General features: G+C 35.8%; 1 protein-coding gene across 9 annotated transcripts in view; it reads left to right on the top strand.

Annotated features, from left to right (window-relative positions):
- The window catches only part of CFAP43 (cilia and flagella associated protein 43), a 50,714-nt gene that overhangs the window by 18,760 nt on the left and 11,816 nt on the right, over positions 1 to 20,138 (top strand). For 8 of the 9 annotated variants that reach the window (XM_026851124.1, XM_026851127.1, XM_026851125.1 and 5 more), the window contains 20 exons: positions 18 to 149; positions 1,261 to 1,377; positions 2,497 to 2,577; positions 3,376 to 3,524; positions 4,521 to 4,624; positions 5,680 to 5,820; positions 7,285 to 7,454; positions 8,168 to 8,320; positions 8,754 to 8,884; positions 9,520 to 9,676; positions 10,239 to 10,352; positions 11,978 to 12,055; positions 13,341 to 13,466; positions 13,913 to 14,017; positions 14,701 to 14,817; positions 15,627 to 15,833; positions 17,513 to 17,719; positions 18,201 to 18,290; positions 19,054 to 19,131; positions 19,957 to 20,082. In XM_026851124.1, the coding sequence (XP_026706925.1) occupies positions 18 to 149; positions 1,261 to 1,377; positions 2,497 to 2,577; positions 3,376 to 3,524; positions 4,521 to 4,624; positions 5,680 to 5,820; positions 7,285 to 7,454; positions 8,168 to 8,320; positions 8,754 to 8,884; positions 9,520 to 9,676; positions 10,239 to 10,352; positions 11,978 to 12,055; positions 13,341 to 13,466; positions 13,913 to 14,017; positions 14,701 to 14,817; positions 15,627 to 15,833; positions 17,513 to 17,719; positions 18,201 to 18,290; positions 19,054 to 19,131; positions 19,957 to 20,082 (2,583 nt within the window). The remainder of the gene's footprint in view (positions 1 to 17; positions 150 to 1,260; positions 1,378 to 2,496; positions 2,578 to 3,375; positions 3,525 to 4,520; positions 4,625 to 5,679; positions 5,821 to 7,284; positions 7,455 to 8,167; positions 8,321 to 8,753; positions 8,885 to 9,519; positions 9,677 to 10,238; positions 10,353 to 11,977; positions 12,056 to 13,340; positions 13,467 to 13,912; positions 14,018 to 14,700; positions 14,818 to 15,626; positions 15,834 to 17,512; positions 17,720 to 18,200; positions 18,291 to 19,053; positions 19,132 to 19,956; positions 20,083 to 20,138) is intronic. The other variant, XM_026851126.1, reaches the window with a different exon arrangement.

Genomic DNA, 20,138 nt, shown 5'->3' with positions numbered 1-20,138 from the left:
TGTACTTTTTTGCACAGGAGGGCATTTTATTCTTTTATCACATCAAAGGTCTGCAGTATGAGATTAAAATCTGCGCTGATATCTTACAACCCATATCCAGCCTCATATTCTCTCCTGATTACACCATACTTCTGCTTGTCACTGACCAGGTATAGCATTCGAGATAACAGCATAACATAATGGGATACTCCTTGGATTCTGTATGTTTTCTGATACTATTAGTATGAAATGTCTGTAATGTAATCACACAAGTCAACAAATTATATCAAAAGTGAACTTAATCTATCTTGTGTTTTTATTGAAAGATTGGAAAGACTTTTAATGAAGCAGAGAACAATTGTCTCCTACAGATGGTGTATTATAAAGTACCTAATGCTGAGATTTCCCAACAGAAATACTTGTGTGTGTACAGTGGAGTACATGTTCAGGGTCTGTGGTGTGTCCAGGTCACATGGGACCTACTGAGCATGAGCTCTAGGTTTGATGTGTACCTGCACAGTAAGCAAAGTGTAGCTTGGGTACATCAGACCTACTGTGACTATCCAGTAGAGTTGTTCTGTATGTGTACCTGAATTTGTCTGGCAATCCAGCTCAAGATCCTTCTTTGACCAGCCTGATGTCCAGAAATCTTACACAAGAATCCAAAATTCTCAAATTCCATCTGTTTTTCCAGACCTATAATAACTTAAATTGACATTTTTAAAGCTCTTAAAATGTAGCATGTGTGTGAGAGAGTCAGGAGGTTCTGTGTTCACGAGAGCAGTGCAATGGTAACTTTGGTCACACTCTCTGATTTTATCCTCCTTTTGTAAAATGAGTAGAGAAATTCTAAAATTTTTGTCAACGTTAGTTATTGTTTCTAAGAGACTTTGGCTTCTTTAGATAAAAACAACTCTTAAAGCTTAAGATGTATGATTTATCTTTTATGTTGTTTTAGAATATTTGTTGATGCCTCGAGTAACATGAAATAGGGTTGTTTCAAATTATTTTATTAAAGCAATTTTGAGAAACAAAACTTACTGAAAATATGACTAGCTGAATCACTCTAAAATGAACTAACCTAATCTTCAGCTAGTGTAAATTAATATAATCTAGTAAATTCAGCTGAATTCTACAGGACACTTTTGACCTCAGTTTAGAGTCAAATACAAAACTTTGAAGAGAAGCTCAGAAAGATGGGTATTTTTTGTTGAAGTCTTTAAAAACTTTCAATGAAAAGTTTCATAGCCCAGTGATGGATTATTTCTCTTTATTTGTCAGGGGACAGTCTATACTTACAAACCTGCCCACAGTGGAGAAACTGTCAAACTCTTGGACACATGCAGCAGTTGTTTTCTGGCAGCTGATTTTCTTACTCCAGGGAACAAGTACTGTGTAGTAAGAAATAGTATTCTTTCTTATATATAATAGTGGCACTTTTCAGGTAACCAGTACGTTGCTAAGACACAAAATAAAAAGCCTTGAAGAGACTGGGACTGTTCTGATATTTGTTACAGTTGTGTAATGTCTCATTAAGGAAGTAAATGGCATTAATTCAGGTATGGCCTATAAAAGGGTCAGAACTTGCCCTAGAAGACAGGGCAGACAATTCATAGATTGCTAAAATGTCATATTGGTTCTGCTGTTGATTTGTGTGTCTCACTATTGTTCAGCAGCATAGCTGAGCAAAATGTGTATTCAGTTCAGAAAATAGATGTTGGAACAAGACTTTCCTACTGATCTTTTCAGCCTTTAGCGCAAACTGGAACAGCCTGAGAGATGCCTCTGTCCTGGGTTCAGAGACAAAGGCAGCCTTACTCATGATCTGTCCATTCTGAGAAATTCCTTGCTTTCCTCCCATCTCTTTGACAACTGGAAGACATATATTTTAGCCAGCAAGTCTGATTCATCTCCAGACCATGAATTTTTCAAGTAGCCAGCCTAGGAACCCTAGGGTCTTAATCAATTAGGTTTGCTGAATCTGTTTATTTGTCATTAGCATGAGAACAGTACATTTTACCTGACTCTGAATTAAGTAATGTGAGGATTGATTGATCTCTAGCCATGCTCTACCGTGGAATTACAAAATTGCCTGGATATAAGAACTCAAGCACCATTATGATATGTATCATTTTTCATGTGAGAAAACAAGACATCTCCTTAAGCCCTTTCCTATGCAAATAAATTTTAAGCAGGTTTTCCTATTGCTGATTGAATGGTGAGAGTGCTAATATTGATCAGGCTTACATGTTTTGCCCTAGATTGTCTCATTCTGCTTAAAGACCATTCCTGTAGTTGCAGCAATTCACAAAAAATATTAAATGTTTTCATTAGTCAGGTGTACCTTGCAGTAACTGGACTTAAAGGAAAAGCAAGATAATTCCAAGCAAAACTAGTAACCCTTGATCTGCTATGCTCAAACATTAGTTGAATTTATATTCTATAGGAGATCACCAGTCAATTCCAGACTAATTGGTTGTTTTACCTTCTTTGACTACGTTTTTCTCTGTTCAACAGTCTGTAACAACTTCAGGTGAAGTACAGGTTTGGCTCCTGGAAGATGGAACTTGCCTCAGCAAGCTAAACCTTGATATTGAGGTACATGTAATCAAGAACTTATATAGTGACTGATACTTAAAATTTTCTTTAATATTTTTCAATTCATAGCAAAATATTCCACAGACTTGGATCAACCAGTGCTGAGGAGAGGTCACTAGTGTCTTTGAACAACCCATGATTTTTAAAATTTCATTTTTGAGAATGTTTCCTTGAACTAATTATGTATTTAACTTGGCCATAAAGCAGAGGAAACATTTCAACCTAGTGTCCTAGTGATGTGTCTTTAAGCACATATTTGTAAACAACAATCTAAATTTTATTTATATTACTTTATTAAAATTTTCTTTTTAATGTATCAGAACAGAAAGAAAAGTTTCAAGTGTATAAAAATTAAATGCCCTGACTGATCTGATAAACAGGTTTTAAGAGTATTTCAAACTGTTAATGCTTTGTTCTGATTTAAGATGTATTCAGACCCAGAAAACTGATATAGTAGGAAGTAGTTCTATAACAGCTGTACACATAACAGTACTCACTGTTTTATTTAGGTGGAATTTCTTTCACTTAAAATCTGGATAGTGGATATAATGTGTTTGGTTTTTTTTTCTGAAGAGTGCAGAATTACTTTTGATATGTAGATACAGAGCATAGGTAAAATTCCTACAATGTCTCTAAAATCCTTTCTTTGTTGAAAAAAAATGGTTTTTAGATAAACCACTTGGGGTTTCTTCTCCAAATTTTGGAGATTTTTAAATAGTAAAAGAAATTGCATACTAACACATAGCATGATATATAAAAGGATATGGAATTGTTAAGTATCTTTTACTTCTCAACTAGGCAACTGCTATGGCTTGCTGTCCCTCCTCCAACAGTGTTGCTGTAGGAACCAAAAGAGGTCAAATCTATTTCCTTGATGTTACCAAAGTTGAAGCTCCACGGGTTGTTCACAGAACTTTTCTCTCCAAATTTCCAGTGCTATCTTTGCAGTAAGTATGTAGTAACAAGGGCAAGAATATTGTCAATTTGTTGCTTGAGTAATGCTGTTAGCTGGACAAAAAGCTCAAAGATTTTATTCTAAAAATAACAAAGAAAAATATTTTAACATCTTCATTTTTTTTCCAACATATTCTGAATTGCTTATAAGAGGAGTAGTAGCAGGATTTATATGAGAGAAATATAGTAAGCTGTATTTTAAGAAGGTTTAATTGAGCACTGAAGATACTGATGTGTAAGATCCCTTCTGATGGATCACTGTATGCAGTAATTATGTACAGTTCCACATATCTGAATTTAGAGGGTTATTTCTCACTGAATAAAAACATGAGGTTTTGTGAAGTTAAGTTTAACCCTTTTGGTCATACCTTCTTATATGGTGGATTTTTATTACCATTATTCATTTGCTTACAGTTTCCGAATTTACTAGTCCTCTTGTAATTAGCTTTAGTGATCTAAAAGGCGCTTTTTTTTTTTTTCAATTATTGCAAAATCTGAGATTATTTTTCTTCTACATTTTAAAAAATAAAATTGATTTTGAACTATTAAACTTTATTATAAATCTGCCTGTTATTTGGAGACTCAGATGTGATCTCTTTTCACAGTTACCTAAGATAAAACATTAAAAACAGATACAGAAAGCAACTTATTCAAAGTCAAATCAATAAAAAGACATGTCTATTCAAAATAATATCAAGATTTGTATACTAGGTTTTTTTTTAAAGTGAATTTCAGATAAAGATTTAATGAAGTTGTTAACTAGACTGCTAGGGAGCCTCATTAGCTTTAGATTGACCACTCACTCAATTAGAAATTGCACTCATAGTACTGGGCTTTATATCAGGCCCTAACCCTGTAAACCTAGAAGCTGAAATTTCAGTTGTGTTTGTGCCCTCAGTGATGTCAGCAGAGTTATGAGAGTGGAATTCTTTGATGCTTTTTATTGACTGTATTGAACTGTTTTCTACTTGGATTTGTATTTTACCTAGTTATGATCAGAGTGGCCAGTTCCTTATCGCTAGAGCTACAGAAGGACATATATTTATTCTAGATGCCCGGCCTTCAAAATTGTTCCAAGTTCTTGGATACATAGGTAATATACGTAACAACATTAACTACATTGTATTTTCACTATTTGATATATTTTAAGTATACTTGCTGGTCAGACTAAGCCACTCCTCATTCTACCTTTTTTTTTTTTTTAATTGAGGACTAAACATATTTTTCCCACCTGTTTCCTAAGCATATTTTATCCTGGCCAATCTTTGTTTTTTCTCTGTAGTCTGAGTTAGCAAATGCACCAGTATTACTTTTCTCCGAGGACATGTATAAATCACAGGGAAGAGAATGGATATACTGACCAACCACAGCTCCAGCTCAAAAGTAATAGTGCTGGCAAAGAACTTAAGACCTTTGTGGCTCGCCGTATGAGAATTTAGAGTAAAGAACTGTAGGTCATGATAGCTGACTGCAATCTCCTATTACAAATGTCTGTCCCAGACATTTTTAACATGGGCACTGCTGGAATTGTCAGCTTTGCTGGTTGATACTGAAGAATAAAAAATGATAAAATTTTAACTCACAAAAAGATTCTTCTGAAATTTGTAAATTTGTTTATACAGTCTCTCAATTCCAGTAACGTTATACTTACAGATCACATCTGCACATATAAATCTGCATCATAATTTTATTTATAAATGTAAATTATTTTATCATTTTAATTGGTTTGACAAATGTAGAATTACATGTCCTTAGATAATTTTCAGCATTTGCCTGATCATGTTCTCATTGTCTGACTGGCTTCTTAAAGGAGGGCTTTTCTATGCTTTATCTGGTAGTTATCAGCAGACAGCCTCAAAATTGCTACAATCAAGCTGGATGTAAACTCAGATTTGAATGTTTAATGTAATAATAACACTGGTGCTTAGCATTTTCAGTACCTGTTGCCTCAAGCTAAGGTTGTGTGCATGCAGGTTTCTGAAACCAGGTTGTGGCTTGTCTGACATTTTAATGCAAGTTCAGAACTGTGTGGTTGAGCTGACATGGATTCTGAACAGGGATGTCCTTTTGTTTCACATCATATCTTAGTAAAAATGATGTTACCATGCTTCAGTAACAATTTACACTGGTGTTCCCTACCTGCTTCAGTGCTGGCCGATGAAGTGCTGGATCTTTCTGTAGTTTCTGACTTCAGGAATGACTTAGTTGAAGTGATGGTACTCCTTAATGTGGCAGAGATCCAGAGAGCAAGACTGGAAATTTTTTGTCTATCTTCAGCACTCACAACGGGTAAGAATTGAAATATATACTATGTGATATTTTTCTAAGGCAAGAACATATTATTGCCCTGCTTTAACACAAAATACTAACAATCTCTTCATCTCATCTGTACATTCTCTGAGGACACCATTTCTCATACAGCAGTCTATAGACTTATAGTCAGCTGAATCATTTTAGCAGAAAGACTGATACTTTGAGAGAAAGCTGAGGAAGGAAGAAGTAATTCACTTGCAGAATCACAAAGCCACCGCTTCACTACTACTGGTTGTCGTTATTGGTGATATTATTACTACTGTGTGGGCAATATCCAAAGCCAGCCACAAAGAGGCCTTGAGCTGGGCATCACCTGTATACAGACTACCATATCAGGTGTTCAGAGTAGAATCAATCTCACCAATCTCTTCAAAGAATTATTATAGGTATATAACAGCTCATTAGAAAGAATTTAAAGGTTGATATAACTCAAACAATAATGATTCTCTGTCTTTTTTATAGGTTTTCTATATAAAAACACCAAGGAAAAATTCCACTGTATTTAAAGAAATATTAACTTGTATCCCGGCATGCACTTCCTGTTTTACGTCTCTTCCACCTAAGAGTTGCCAAATCAACATAGTTTGAGGTTTCAGTGATGTCTTCTATCTATCACATTACAACAAAAGGCAGCCTATGTTCATTACTAACATCATTTATATTTTTGTATCATTTTGCTCACATTATATGCAATTAATTTACTAAGCCTTTTTGTGGACAAAAAATTCTGTCAAACTGTTAGTAAGCCTAGTATCAGATTTTCTAGTTATTTACATTTAATTTTTAAAACGCCTTACAATTTATAAACTTTTTAAAAGTAGTTTTCAGTGAGTATATTCTTTAAATATTCACTAATGTTGGGCTTCTTTTTGTACCTATTTTTAGACATATAATATGGAGCTTGATTTTCCCTCTTGCTGAAGATCTACAGTTACTGTATCAGTCTTAATTTCATGTGTCTCTTTAAAGCTCAAATTAAGGAACCAAAAAGAATAAAAGGCCCTTTTGAAGATGTGAACTTAAGTGTTTTAACCAATGTCACCCAGTATGTACTGTGTGGAACTTCATGGCAGAGATGCCTAAACAAGTCTAGATGAAGTCAGTGATGACATGAACTTCATGCAAACTAGTTAGCACTGCTTATGTAATACCCAAGAAGGAGGGTAAATTAGTGTATACAGATTGTTACATCACTGTGGTTAAACTGTTTCTAGTACTTCTTTAGAGCTGCTAGAACCATCTTTCTTCTTCACTGCAATGTGCTACATCAGCACAACCCACAGAGTTAAAGTTAAGTATCTTAATTCCCACTATCCTCCTTGAAAACTCACATCATGCTCACTCCTTGCTGAGATGGGTTTTCCTAATTACTCGATAGGTGAAGCACCTGCATTAGTGGTAGTGATGCCTCTTCCCCCCTGTTTCTTTTTTCAGTCTTAGATAATGATAAGTATGTTGATGAACAAGGAATGCTTAATGCTAATGCCATTAAAAAGGAGCAGTATGATCTGGATTACCCCTTGAGCTCAGCAGTCAGATTGAAGGATAACATTGTGTATGGCTACTGTGCCTGTGCACCTTTCATCTGTAAATACCATCTCTCTGAAGAGGTAATTCTCTGAAGCTGCTTTATTTTGGGTGGTGGTGAATTACTAGCGAACAAAGGCTGTAGATGAAGTGAATATAAAAGGAAGAAATCCTCTCTACACTAAAAATACCTACTTCATCCATATACACCAACTTTTAGTGTCCTATCACTTGCTCAGAAATGTTGCAAAATCAGTCTCCTTGTTCTGTTACAGAGAAAGCCAAATATTCATTCTTAAAACTCATACAGCTTGCAGGTACTTCCCATGTAGCTTCTGTATTGGTGCTTTTGTACAGTCTGCTGAGTAACTTGAATATCCACCTACTGAAGAAACTGAGCCAATGTGAGCCCATGACTCTTAAGACACAACTGTAAATCCAGCCCAGACCTGATTCACAATGAAGTACTGGGGGCTTCTGGAACCCACTGTCATTACCTGCTGATGAACAGGAGCTCTCTGCAGCTCATTGGTCTCCCTCAGTTTAAGAGCTAGGTCAAGCAAGACAGTGAATTCCAAAGGTGAGCGTTCCTCCTTGACAAGTCCTGTACTTTTTGAGGCAAGAAACTCCAGGCCCAAACATGCTGAGTAGCAATAATACTGCTTCTTGAGCTCAGTAATCCAACAACATTTTACATTGCAACTCATGGGATAACCCACAAAGCTCTCATTAGTCTCGAAATGGCATAGATATTTCTATCATCTGAACTGCTGCTAATATTGTGTTTGTTTGGTAGAATATGTTGGAAGATCCATCAGTATTTTTATCAGAAAAGAGGACTCCTAGCAAGCAGTTTGGATCAGGTTTCCTCCGTTTATCACCCAACAGCCGGTGGCTGGCGTCAGCAGCAAAGGATGGCGTTTTGTTCATCTATCATACTTTTACTATGGTAGGGAGGCATCCAGGCACAGGCTTTGTTTAGTTTACATGAGAAAGAGGTGTGAAGCTACATTCTTCCACTGTAAGCTTTTCTTCACTTGAATGTAAGGTGGTTTAGAAAAATTTATGTTGAACATGAACTGACATAGCATTATACAGTACAACTATTTTTATAATGAATATATATATGATCATACAAACTACTTACTTTCTTCTCCAGTAAATCTTAGGGTGGATAATTTTACTACTCTTCTTTATCTCCTGCAAAATCAATATACTACAAACTTTCCCCATCTGTAGTAAAAAATTTTAAACTCGTAATTCCTAGTCTTTTATGTACTTTGTATTGACATCTTGGATTGACTTTTATCTAAAATGAAGAAGCAGAATTTACAGACATTAGAAAAATGTATTTGCTGATACTGCTTCTATGACTTTTCTAGGATATATTTGCTCAAAAGCACTGTCACTCGTATCAAGGAGGGGGAATCAGATCCATGGTATTTTCACTGGATGGCAAATTCATCCTCATTAATGGCAAAAATGATGGTGCCCTGGTGTGTCTGAAATGGAAGTATGTATAAAGTGGCAGACCAGTATTGATGGTATAATTTCTTGCATCCTGACAGACTAATTTTTGCATCTGCTTGTGATTCTAGACTTCCTTTTTATTATTCTCAAAGTAAAGAGAAGAATTGGATAGAAATAAAATCAGTCCTTTCATCTTTAGTGGTGGTCTCCCTAGCTCATGAAGAGTCTTGTACTTTGGGTATGGTTGCAATACAAGATATAGGAGCATCTTCTGATAAATATTACCCATAGTGAGATTCTTATCACTCTCAAATAAACTATCTGGAAGGGGCTCTGTGGAAGTAAGGAATGTAATCTCATGAGATACTATTTTAACTCAGCAACGAGGAGACATCACAGCTTTAATGGGAATTCAACTGTGGCTATAGAGAACCATTCAGGTAGATGCATAGATTGAAGATAACTCTACCAGAGCAATATTTCTAATCTGGATAATTCATCTTTCAGAATTTCTAATTCTGTGGAAATTTCACTTAATTATGCAATTCTAGAATTCAAACAAAATTCAATCATATTTTAAAATATTGAATAGGCATTTTAAAGCAACTTAATATTGTGTTATAAAGTATATTTAATACATTGTCCTTTTTCATAACACAAAAAATTTCTATTTACTAGGAAGATAAAGAAAACTGAAGTTAAGGAAGCTGCTTCTCACTGGCAATCTCTTTTTGCTATACTGAACAAGTCTACTTCAAATGAAAATGTTGTTTTAAAATCTATGACAGAATGGCAGTTTGACCCAGAATCCACATCGGCATCACTTCCAGAAGAGGTGATTTCTTTATTTTTATGGGGAAAAAAAGTTTTATCATTATCCTAAAATCACACATTATAAAATCTGTCCTCAAAACAAACTCTGATCCTTTTCTAAAAACAGAATACCCTGAAGATGGGCTGAATATATTTAATTATTAATTTGCAGAATATTATTATCAAAGAAATTGAATAGTTATGGGAAGATGACATTCATATCTTTGATTTCACTTGGTTTCTTCAGCCACAGAAAACACTGTGAAAGTCACTTTCTCCTTGTGTAAAGTTGTGTGTCATTCCCAGTGTGATGTTACTGCTATATGATGTGTATGACTAGTCATATATTTTTCTGTTGAAATCAAGAAAAGCAGTGATTACAGAGATTAGCACAGTCAGCCTGTTTGAGTCAAAAGGCTTTGCAGGGGTCTGCAGGATCAAATCTGGGGACTGGTTAGGGAATAAAAATGTTGTAACACTCTGGAATTTGATGGTGTTTCTTCTAATGTGAGTCCATTTTTTATTTAATTTCTGTCATTCATTCTCTAAGTACCTGAGATGGATATTTATATCCTTAATTTCAGGAAGCATCACTTAGATCTTCCAATGTAGAGATGACAGAAGAAGATGGAAACGTCACCAGTTTGTGTTCAGCCAGTACCGATGACATGACATGGATAGGTCAGAAAATAAAGAAGGTACTTTCATAGAACAAGTATTAATCAAAGCCAGAGTTTTCAAGAGTCAGTAGTGATTTGGGGTGCCAAATTACACGCTGTAAAGGAATCTAGTTTCTATAGCTTTTCTGACATTTGGACCTCTCTTTTAGGCACTGTGATCTAGATGCTTAGAAATCCCAGGTCAAGGTTATAAACACATCAGAGAAGGTACCTAGTGCAGTAGGAGCTCTCAAGACCAAAAGACCGCTTCTACACAAGGAGTAAACAAAACAAAACAAAAGTAAAAAAAATTGTATTATTTTTGGAAATTTCTAAAGACTTTTTTCTTCTAAATGTCAAAAACTTGCACAGAATATTATTATCAGAAACCAAGCAGGCTCTCTCTCCTTCCCAAGGGCCAGAATAATGAATTCTACAGCACTGATAAATCAGTGCTCAGCAATATGACATTAATTACAAAATCCTAGAGTTTATTTCACATTAAGGTTGAGGTGAGTGTATTATGTAACCAAAGATTTTATAAGTAAAACTGTCTACAGGGGGGATTTTACATTTTATGAACCTGGAAACTGCTATGTTAATGTTAGTATAGACTTTTTTTTTCCCCCAGAAATATGAATTTATGGATGCTAGGATGTTCTTTCTGATATGAGCCAGAGCTGTGTATTTTGTCCAGCTTTTGAGGTTCAATGGTAGGACAAATCAAAGTATCATTGCTTTCTGGGTGATCTCAGGAGTGACCTTCCAAGTTATGATGCAGTTTCATGAGAGGCTCAAATCAATCTAAAACATACTGCCACTGAAAGTGGCATGTTCTCCATCACTCTCCCAGACTTGTATTCCTGTTTCTGTTTTGATGCTAGTGTTCATACTTTAGTGCCTCTAGTGGGATTTTTTGGCAAATCCATGAGGCTGTGCATACACATGAGTACCACATGACTATTAGTATCAGCTAGCGACAGGTAATGAGAAGCAAAGCTTGAAAGGCAGCAATGTAGTCCTAGGTTGTTTTAAGCTGCTCATTAATGTCCTAAGAAACTTGCATCTGACTTTAGAGGATGGAGTCCGTCCAATGTCATAAAGATACATCCTTCCCTTTCAATCAATAGCCATCATCCTACTTAAAATTGTAAACTTATTTTAGAAAGCAGAGGTGCAGACTAATTGCGAAATTTTCCCTAAGAGGTGAATTGACAAGGCTGTAGGGGCAAAGAAAATTTCACAGCTTCCAGAATGAGTAACAGATGTTAGTTTACTCGTGTCTTTAAATATCCCACTGGAAGTGCTTAGTGACAATGAAAAATCTGAGGAATATAAAACACTTAACAAATTCTGGCAGTAGGCTTTATGCAGTTCAGTGTGTCTGTAATTGTTGCACTTGTAATGACTTCTTTCTTTAATATTTTCTTTCTTTTAAGCTCTATTGCTGTACAACCTGTTTACAATGTGACCTGGTTATAAAATCTTTTTTCTCTTGAGCAATACTAAGAATTGTCATATTGAATTAGGATTATATCTATTTCAGTTATTAATCCCTTTGGAGTTTTGTTTTCTGTATGGATAATGTTCCTTTAGATTATTTCAATCTTTTTTTCTCTTCTTGTCTGTGTTTGTCTTTTAATAATGTATTTGTTGTATGTCAGGTCATTAGAGAAGAGACTCAGAGGTTTGCTAACCAGAAGGAAGAGCTGCAAATGGGAATTAAAAAGCTACGTAAAACTGTGAGTTTCTTCACAAGGGTAATAGCTCAGCTTACCAGTTTTGTTTACAAGTACACTTCCTTTATGGCTATCAGCTCTAGTGCTGCTACATTCTTGTCATAAACTCTGAGCAGACAGGTAATAAAGAGATGTGCTTCTTCAGGGACTATATGCTGAACCTGCCAGGAACTACCGTCTGGTTCTCAGTTTTCTTTGCTCCAAATAAATATTTTATACTACTCTTATACTTTGAGCAATCTATTCTTTCAGCAGGCTAGTTTCTGCCTGTCTAAGAACCTTCAATTATAGAAACTGCTGTCCTCTCATCTTCCTTCTGTTTCCTTCCATAAATACTGCTATCTGCAAGAAGATAAGGCAGAGGGTCACCTAGAGCAGTCTGCCCAGGACCATGTCCAGACAGATTTTTATTATCTCCAAGGATGGAGACTCCATGACCTCTCTGGTCAACCTGTTCCAGTACTCAGTCAACCTCACAGTAAAAGTGTTTCCTGATGTTTGAGCAGAACCTCTTGTGTTTCAGTTTGTGCCCGTTGTCTCTGGTCCTGTCCCTGGGCACCAGTGAAAAGAGCCTAGATCCACTCTCTTAGCACCTTCCCTTCAGGTACTTATATACATTGATGAGATTCCTCCCAAGCTATTTCTTTTTTAGGCTGAATAGTCCCAAGTTCTCTCAGCATTTTCTCATATGAGAGATGTTCCAGTCCTAAAATCACCTTCATTGGACTCTCTCCAGTATGTCCATGTCTCTCACTTCCCTCAACCTGCTAGCAACACAGCAATACAGCACAGGATACCGTCAGCTTTTTTTGCCACAAGGGCACGTTGCTGGCTCATGTTCAACTTGGCGTCTGCCAGGACCCCCAACTACTTTTCTGCAAAGTTGTTTTCCAGTTGCTCAGCAGTCAGCATGTCCTGGTGCCTGGGGCTGTTCCTACCCTAGTGCAGGAATTTGCAGTTTCCTTTGTTGAACTGCATGACATAGATAACTTAATAAAGTTCTAAGAACAACAGAATAAAGCACTGTGTACTACAGGTTCTTAGAAAATATACACAACTTCACATATAACATCCAAATAAACTTTCATAAAAAGATGAAATATATTCACATAGTACTCTGTCACTAGCTACAGGCAGCCCATTCTACCAATTACCATGAAGCAGTTAAAAGTGGAGGCAATTAAAATAGTTTTCTCTGATATCAAGTTCTACAGTGTTTAAAATAGCATTTCCTCTATTCACATTCAAATGACTTTTTATTCCCTTATTAAAAAAAAAAAACAAACAGATTCAGAAAATGATGCATGAAAATGAACAGGTGCCAGACGCTGAGAAACTGGAACAGCACGAGTTCAACCTGGATATAGAAGAAATGGAAAGAGCACGAGCAGAAGCTGAACAAGAAGTAGCCAGGGTAGGACAGAATGGGGGAAGAATATTTTAGAACTATCAGTGCAAAGGAGAAAGAATGATTGAAGAACAGAGGATGATCTCAAAGTTGCTGTTCACTGCTGAGAAGCAGGAACACTTAAAAGTATATAAAGTCACTTTTTGAAGCAGGTAAAGCTGCTGATGCAGACATTGGCAGTTGGAATATGATCTGTGCCAGAAACTATAAATCTGACACTGTGGCCTTGGGCACATTGCTTAAGCTCTAGAATGCTTTTCTTCACTTATAAAATGGTGCCTTTCAGTAGTATGTAATATAGGTTTTGGAGAAGATAGCTTTGATAATCTAAGATGATGAAATATTGGTAATTCACCTCATCTGTTAGCTTTCTTTCAATAACTCAATACAAATTGCCCATATCTTGTTATTTTGCACCACCTCTTGTTATTTTCTTTTCTATATCTTGAAAGGTGAGGAAGGAGATTGAGATGGAGAATTTAGCCAACCGCTACTTGCAGGATGTCATCAAACATGAATGCTGGGATGCTATGTGTGTAAAAGGACGTGCAGTTAAGGTAACCTCTGCTTTCTACTTCATTTTCTGCAGTTTATTGATTTCTTAAGATATAGAGACAAAATAAATAGAAGTTTAACACATTTCTGATCTGCTTATGGTATGAGAAAAAACTTACATCTTCCCAGGGCCCATGCAAATCTTTCATTTTATCTGAGCCTGGCTGATTTTACCTTCTAAGGTGGTTAAGAGTGCTGATAAGCAAATAAGCAATTCTTTAATTCCTTCATCTCAGAGAATAGCTTTATGCAGTGTTGCTAGGAGAGGTAAAAGAGAAAATTTTCTTGCAGTCAGTATGACTTTTGCTACACAGAACATAAAGGCAAAATTTAATCCTGATTTTGCTTGTTTAAACAGAGGGAGATTAGTCAAACTGATACTGGATTATCTCAGGGGTGGTGCAACACCAAGTCATTTTACAAAAAATCTAGTTCTGGTTGAATTCTGTACATTAAAAAAAAAAAAAACAAAAAAACCAACTATTCTTATTACCAAAAAGGCAAGTGTTTTTTTCTTTCCCCTGTATTTTTACTATGTTGTCTATATTAATACATCCTCAATTTTATTCCTGGTTTTAAGAAGTTTTTATAACTGTTTAGCATTCAGGTATTGAACAAATTGATAGATGCATTCTGAAGAACTTTTTACTTTGGGTTTTTGTGTTTTTTTAAAAAAATTGAACAGTGCTTCCATATGGCTTGTGAAGTGAAGAATTATCCACTGAAAGAACGTAGTGAAGAAGAGCTGGAAATTTTGGAGAAAGTTCTCCAGTCAAAGAAGATTGAGACAGCTGATCTTAAGGTACAATCTCTTTGAGGTACTGCATAAAGCCATTTCAGATCAGGATGTTCAGGGTTGGCATTTAACCCTTCTTTACATAGTTACATTTCTAAGGTCCATTTTCTTGATGTACAAATTATCAAAAAATATTTTAAAAAGATAAATAAAGACAAAATGTTGTGGTTTTACTCAGAACGAAGGTATTAGTATTAGAGAATCACACAACAACTGAGGTTAGAAGAGCTCTTTGGAAATCATCTAGTCCAGCCCTCCTAGAGCAATTTACTCAGGGCTGTGTCCAGTCAGGTTTGGAATATCTCCAAGGATGGAAGATTCCACAACCTCTATGGACTACTTTTTCCCATGTTTGACAACCCTCACAGGAAAAGTGTTTTATTGTATTTAAGTTGGATGTCCTGTATTTTGATGTATACCCATTTCCTCTCAGTCTGTCACTGAGCAGCACTAAGAGTTTGGCTCTATTGTCCTTGCTCCCCATCATCAGATTTTTATATGCATTACTAAGGTCCCCCTAAGCCTTCTCCATCTTGAGGCTAAACAGTTCCAACTCTCTCAGCCTGTCCATGCATATTAGATCCTTCCAACCCCTGATTGTATTAGTGGCCCATCACTGGACTTGCTCCAGTATGCCCATCTTTCTTGTACTGGGGAACCTACAAATGGACCCAATATTCCAAGTATGACCATTTCAACTTGTATTAATTTGATCACTGAGCTTAATTGAAGAATACAACCTCTAGAATTTTTTCAGATGTGCCACTGGAGATTGTGTACAAAATTAAAACAGTTATCATGTTTGTGATATTCAGGTTCAGAAGAAAAGTCTTGAGACTGATTCTGAGACTCTATTATCTATGGAAGGAGAGAAGGCTGAAGAAGGAATGGCCAGTGGTAGTGCATCTTATTGCCTGACTGGAAGTCTGAGTTCTCAGTATGGTGGAGACACATCTATCCTATACCACCAATGGGACTTGCACACCAGGGAACAGAAAGTCAATCAGATAGTATTATTGAAGGTGATGTCTTAAATTTGTATTACTGCTGTGACACTCTCATATCTGTTGGTTCTCACAGCATTTACAGCCACTGTTAGTTTCTGGGCATACTGACACTATACAGTGGGGAGTTGCACAGGTCTCTGAGTTACTGAGATGAAAGCTAATAAATGTACATAGTGCAGTAGAACACCAGTGGATTTGCCAGCTCGGGTCTAGAAGAAAAACACTTTTATGAAATTGGTTACCCAATTTGAGGGTATCTGTATTTGCCCACTGGTGCTTCAGTTTAAGAGTTTGTGTAGCCCAAGCTAGCTTGCACATTGCCCTGTGAAAATAGGACCACTTTCCCTATTATTTGCTACTTAATGAAAAGTCAGGTGGATCCTTGCACCATTTCCTTTCTCTCCAGTCTTACCATCCCTTTATTTGGAGTCTTCTATGTTTCTGTTATTTATTATTCATTACTATGAGACTCTCCTCTTACCCTGTCCAGTTTATTAAGTAGTAAACGTGCTAACAATAGGCTTCTTATGAAGATGATCAACAAGGGTAGAAGTGGTTAAAGTACTATAAAGCATTGCCTCCTCATAGCTATTTAAGGCTGTAAATGATAGCAGATCTCAATGATTATGCATTGTAATACATAAAATCTAGTAGATAGATACACTAGTTTTTAAAGTAGATAGGGAAGAAATACAAGGAGTGCCTTTAGATGTAAACTTGGATGTAACAAGATCTTTCTACTGTATGGCTTTAAAGCCATATATCTAAGCATAGATATATCTTCAATGTTGGCCAATGCAGTGAGCTTGCTGAGAGCTAGACTGGCAGACTAGGCACTGAGCACAACCTTTTTTATTCCAGCAATATTGTACCTTATCTGCCATCCTGCCTTATTATTTCCTAACTTCTTATTATATTAGAAATAACAAAATAATTATGGACACAAATATTCATTGTAATACAAATTGCAATCAGCTAAGCATCTCAAAATGTGAAGTTTAATAGAACTGAAATCCTTTTTATGTTTCATTTTAGTAAATTGACACAGTAGGAAACACAACTGGTTTTCTCTCACAATATTCTACTTTTCTTTGTTAAGATCAATTATTTATGCTAATCTACTAGGAGTATATGATTTTTAAAATCATTAAATGTCTCAGGTGTTCTAAAAAAATTAGTTTCCAATGTTTTTTTATTTACTGGGAGCATTTTACTTACATATGTCAGACAGAAAATCATATGAAAGCATATTAAAACTGTAGGTTTCACCACTTAAAAATCATGAAAGTAAGCCCTTAACTCTGCCTCCTTGCAGCTGTGATTTACAGTTTCTAGGTTTAGAGGTCAAGTGTTTTTTTTCATTGAAGCCTCTTCTTTCAGCTGGAGAGTGCAAAAAACAGCAAATAGAAGACAGAGTAATTTTTTATGTAGTTTCGGCAGAATTTTTGTCAAATTGCAAATACATAGAAAAGGAATAAAAACTAGGGGAAAAAAAAAAAGAAAAAATAGCTCACTTCCATTTAACAAAGCTTGAGCTCTGCCCTTATGGTTTTCACAAAAGGGCTTTACCACTTTATCTCCCTGTCACATGTACAAATACACACATTTATGATTCTGATGGCTTGAGGAGTGGTATATAACCATAGATGCTTGTGACTCATGCAGTATTGCTGTTTCCTTTCTTGGTATTTCAGGACATCATTTACAAAGTGAAAACTGCTTTTAATAAGGAATTTGACACAGTTGCACGACAAAAGGAGCAGGAGATAGCACGAGTGAAAGAAAGAAATGTGAGGATCCAAGAAATCTCGGCACAACTTGACCTCCAAGTGGAAGTGTGGGAGCCATCTCTTACAGATGATGAAATACCAGAGCGAGCGCTCACTGTTCAGGATTCAGAGGTGTCTGAAAAAAAAATCTCTTGCACCCACTCAAATACAGTTCTCTAATTCTTCTAATTTCCAGACATTGTGTCAGTACTGAAAAGCTTTAAAACAGATGTGTCTGTGTACTTAAAATCATCCTTTTGACTGTATTACTTCCTCTCCCTTTTTAGGGAAAAAGCTCTTAATAAGTCAACCTGAAATGAATAAAATGTATACAATCTTAATTTACTGCTGTTAAAAGTTTTTAATTGCCTATAAATTAGGTAGAAATTCTCCCTGTTCCTGACTATAAGATTCAAACCAGGCTTGCAGGGATTACTTCCATAAATAAGGGTTTCTTTGTTTTCTCTGAGCACCATTTTGAAACTAAGTAGTTTAAAACTACATATCTAGCATTAAGAATTAGTATTACAGCATCTTTCCAAATGTTCTTAGTCCACATATTATCACGTTTGGAGAAAAGAACCCTCATCTGAACTTCATTTTCTTCCTTCAGATTAAAGTTGAAAAATACCTGACTGAACAAGAGATAGAGAAGGAAGAAATGCTGGCTAAGCCTGAAATGGAAAGACATTTTGCTGCTATGGTACTTAAAGCAGTATCCTTTTTACTGAATAGGCCTTTGTCTCTGGTTAGCCTTATTTAGTTAACACTGCGCTGGAATATTCCGGTAATGTAGTACGGGAGAATAAATTTAAAATGGTAGCTAATTATGTGTACCTTTTCCCTCTTAGTATTGTTTATGATTAGAACTACATAGACCAGCTGAGGGAAGCAAAGATTTAGTGTTAGGCTCATAGTTTTAAAAAATGTGCTTAGTGGCAATTAAAAGTACCATATCAGGTGGCTGGGGACTAGATACATTCCTAAATGCATGCTACTGTTCAATCAAGAGCTTTGTGCTTGATATGTTTGTTGACTGAGCAACCTCTGTTCTTCAGGAATCAGACTAGAAGATCATAAGGCTCTTCCCTGGCTTTAAAATGCATCTGTGAAAAGCCTAAGATGGTTCTAGCCCAAAAAGAGATGCACGATGAGACAGTGACACTACAACTTCCTTCATCCTAGCCTGCCAACTGGCCAGGAGTATTCTATGCCTATGTATTCTTTCCAAAACTGCCAGAATGGCAGTTGTACTGTTATTTGTTATTTGAACATCTGTCTACCAGAAAAAACTCTGAGATTTTTACCATCTTTCACATGCATCACTGAAGACCATTAATCTACTAGTGACACACAATATAATCTTATAGGTGATCTAGAGGTGAACTACCCTATCATCGTTCCCAAAATTTCCAATTACTACCCTTCCTTTTTTAACCTAAAATATTTTTTCTGGTCATTCCCAGGACAATGAAAGACTGCGTGCTCTTAATGACATGATGGGTGGAGTGCTGGAAGTCAAAAAGGAAGACATCTTGAAAATGGTAAGCTGTGTTTCTGCCATATCGTTTAGGTTGTGGACTTCTAAGGAAATGTGAAATTCAGCTAGCAAATATTTCCAACCTAAGTGATAGCACAAAGTCAGAGAATTGTAGAATTGCATTATATATATATATATATATATATATATACTACATAAGAGACAATACACTGGGCTCAAAAGAACCCACAAGATTTTAGTGCCTGCATATGATTTACCCATCAACACCTGTCCCTATCACAGTGGAATACTATAGAAACATAATTGAGTATTATCACTACAACAACTGTATTGCTGTGGGAAGGGTCTATTAACCATGACTGTGATCTTACAGAAAAACACTATGTTCCATTTAACTCAGCAAATATAGAGAGTACAGTAGTAGAGGGAGGAAAGAATGTGAAGGAGTGTCAAAAAAAAAGACCCAAGTGCTCTCCCTGGAATTGATCTGTTTTGAAAAATTAGGACCCCACTTAGAAGTATACATTTGCATGGAGTTAGATTTGGGTTCCTGAAACATAAAATGCAGTGTATATCTTATACTGGCAGTAGTGTGTTTGAGTACAAAACACCTGTATTTTATAAGATCCAGTAGTAGAATATATATATATATATATATATATATATATATATATATATACACACCAGAACTACTGATGCAGGTAACAGACCAAAGAAACAGTATATATATATACTTAGACTTATATAACTTAACCTTACTTACACTAAGAAATACCTTTAATTAAATTTGCTGCATGCTATAGTTTCTTAGTGTGCTGATGAAGACTTAATATTGATTTTGAAGCATATTTGTCTTTAATACTTCCAGGATATTCCCCCACCTCCTTTTATATCCAAGCCTGAGGATGTTTGGAATGATGAAGAAAAGAAAATATTTAGAGAACATGAGCAAAAAGTCAAAGAGCTCAATGAAGAAAAAGAAAAGTACAGAAGGGTAAATTAAAATGAGAAAAGGAGTGGTTTAGTTCACAGTGCTTATGACCAAAGCTT

This window comes from Athene cunicularia (assembly GCF_003259725.1).
Source record: "Athene cunicularia isolate RWA chromosome 6 unlocalized genomic scaffold, athCun1 chr6_part1, whole genome shotgun sequence".
Lineage (NCBI taxonomy): Eukaryota > Metazoa > Chordata > Aves > Strigiformes > Strigidae > Athene > Athene cunicularia.
This window is presented reverse-complemented; position numbering and strand designations above follow the sequence as displayed.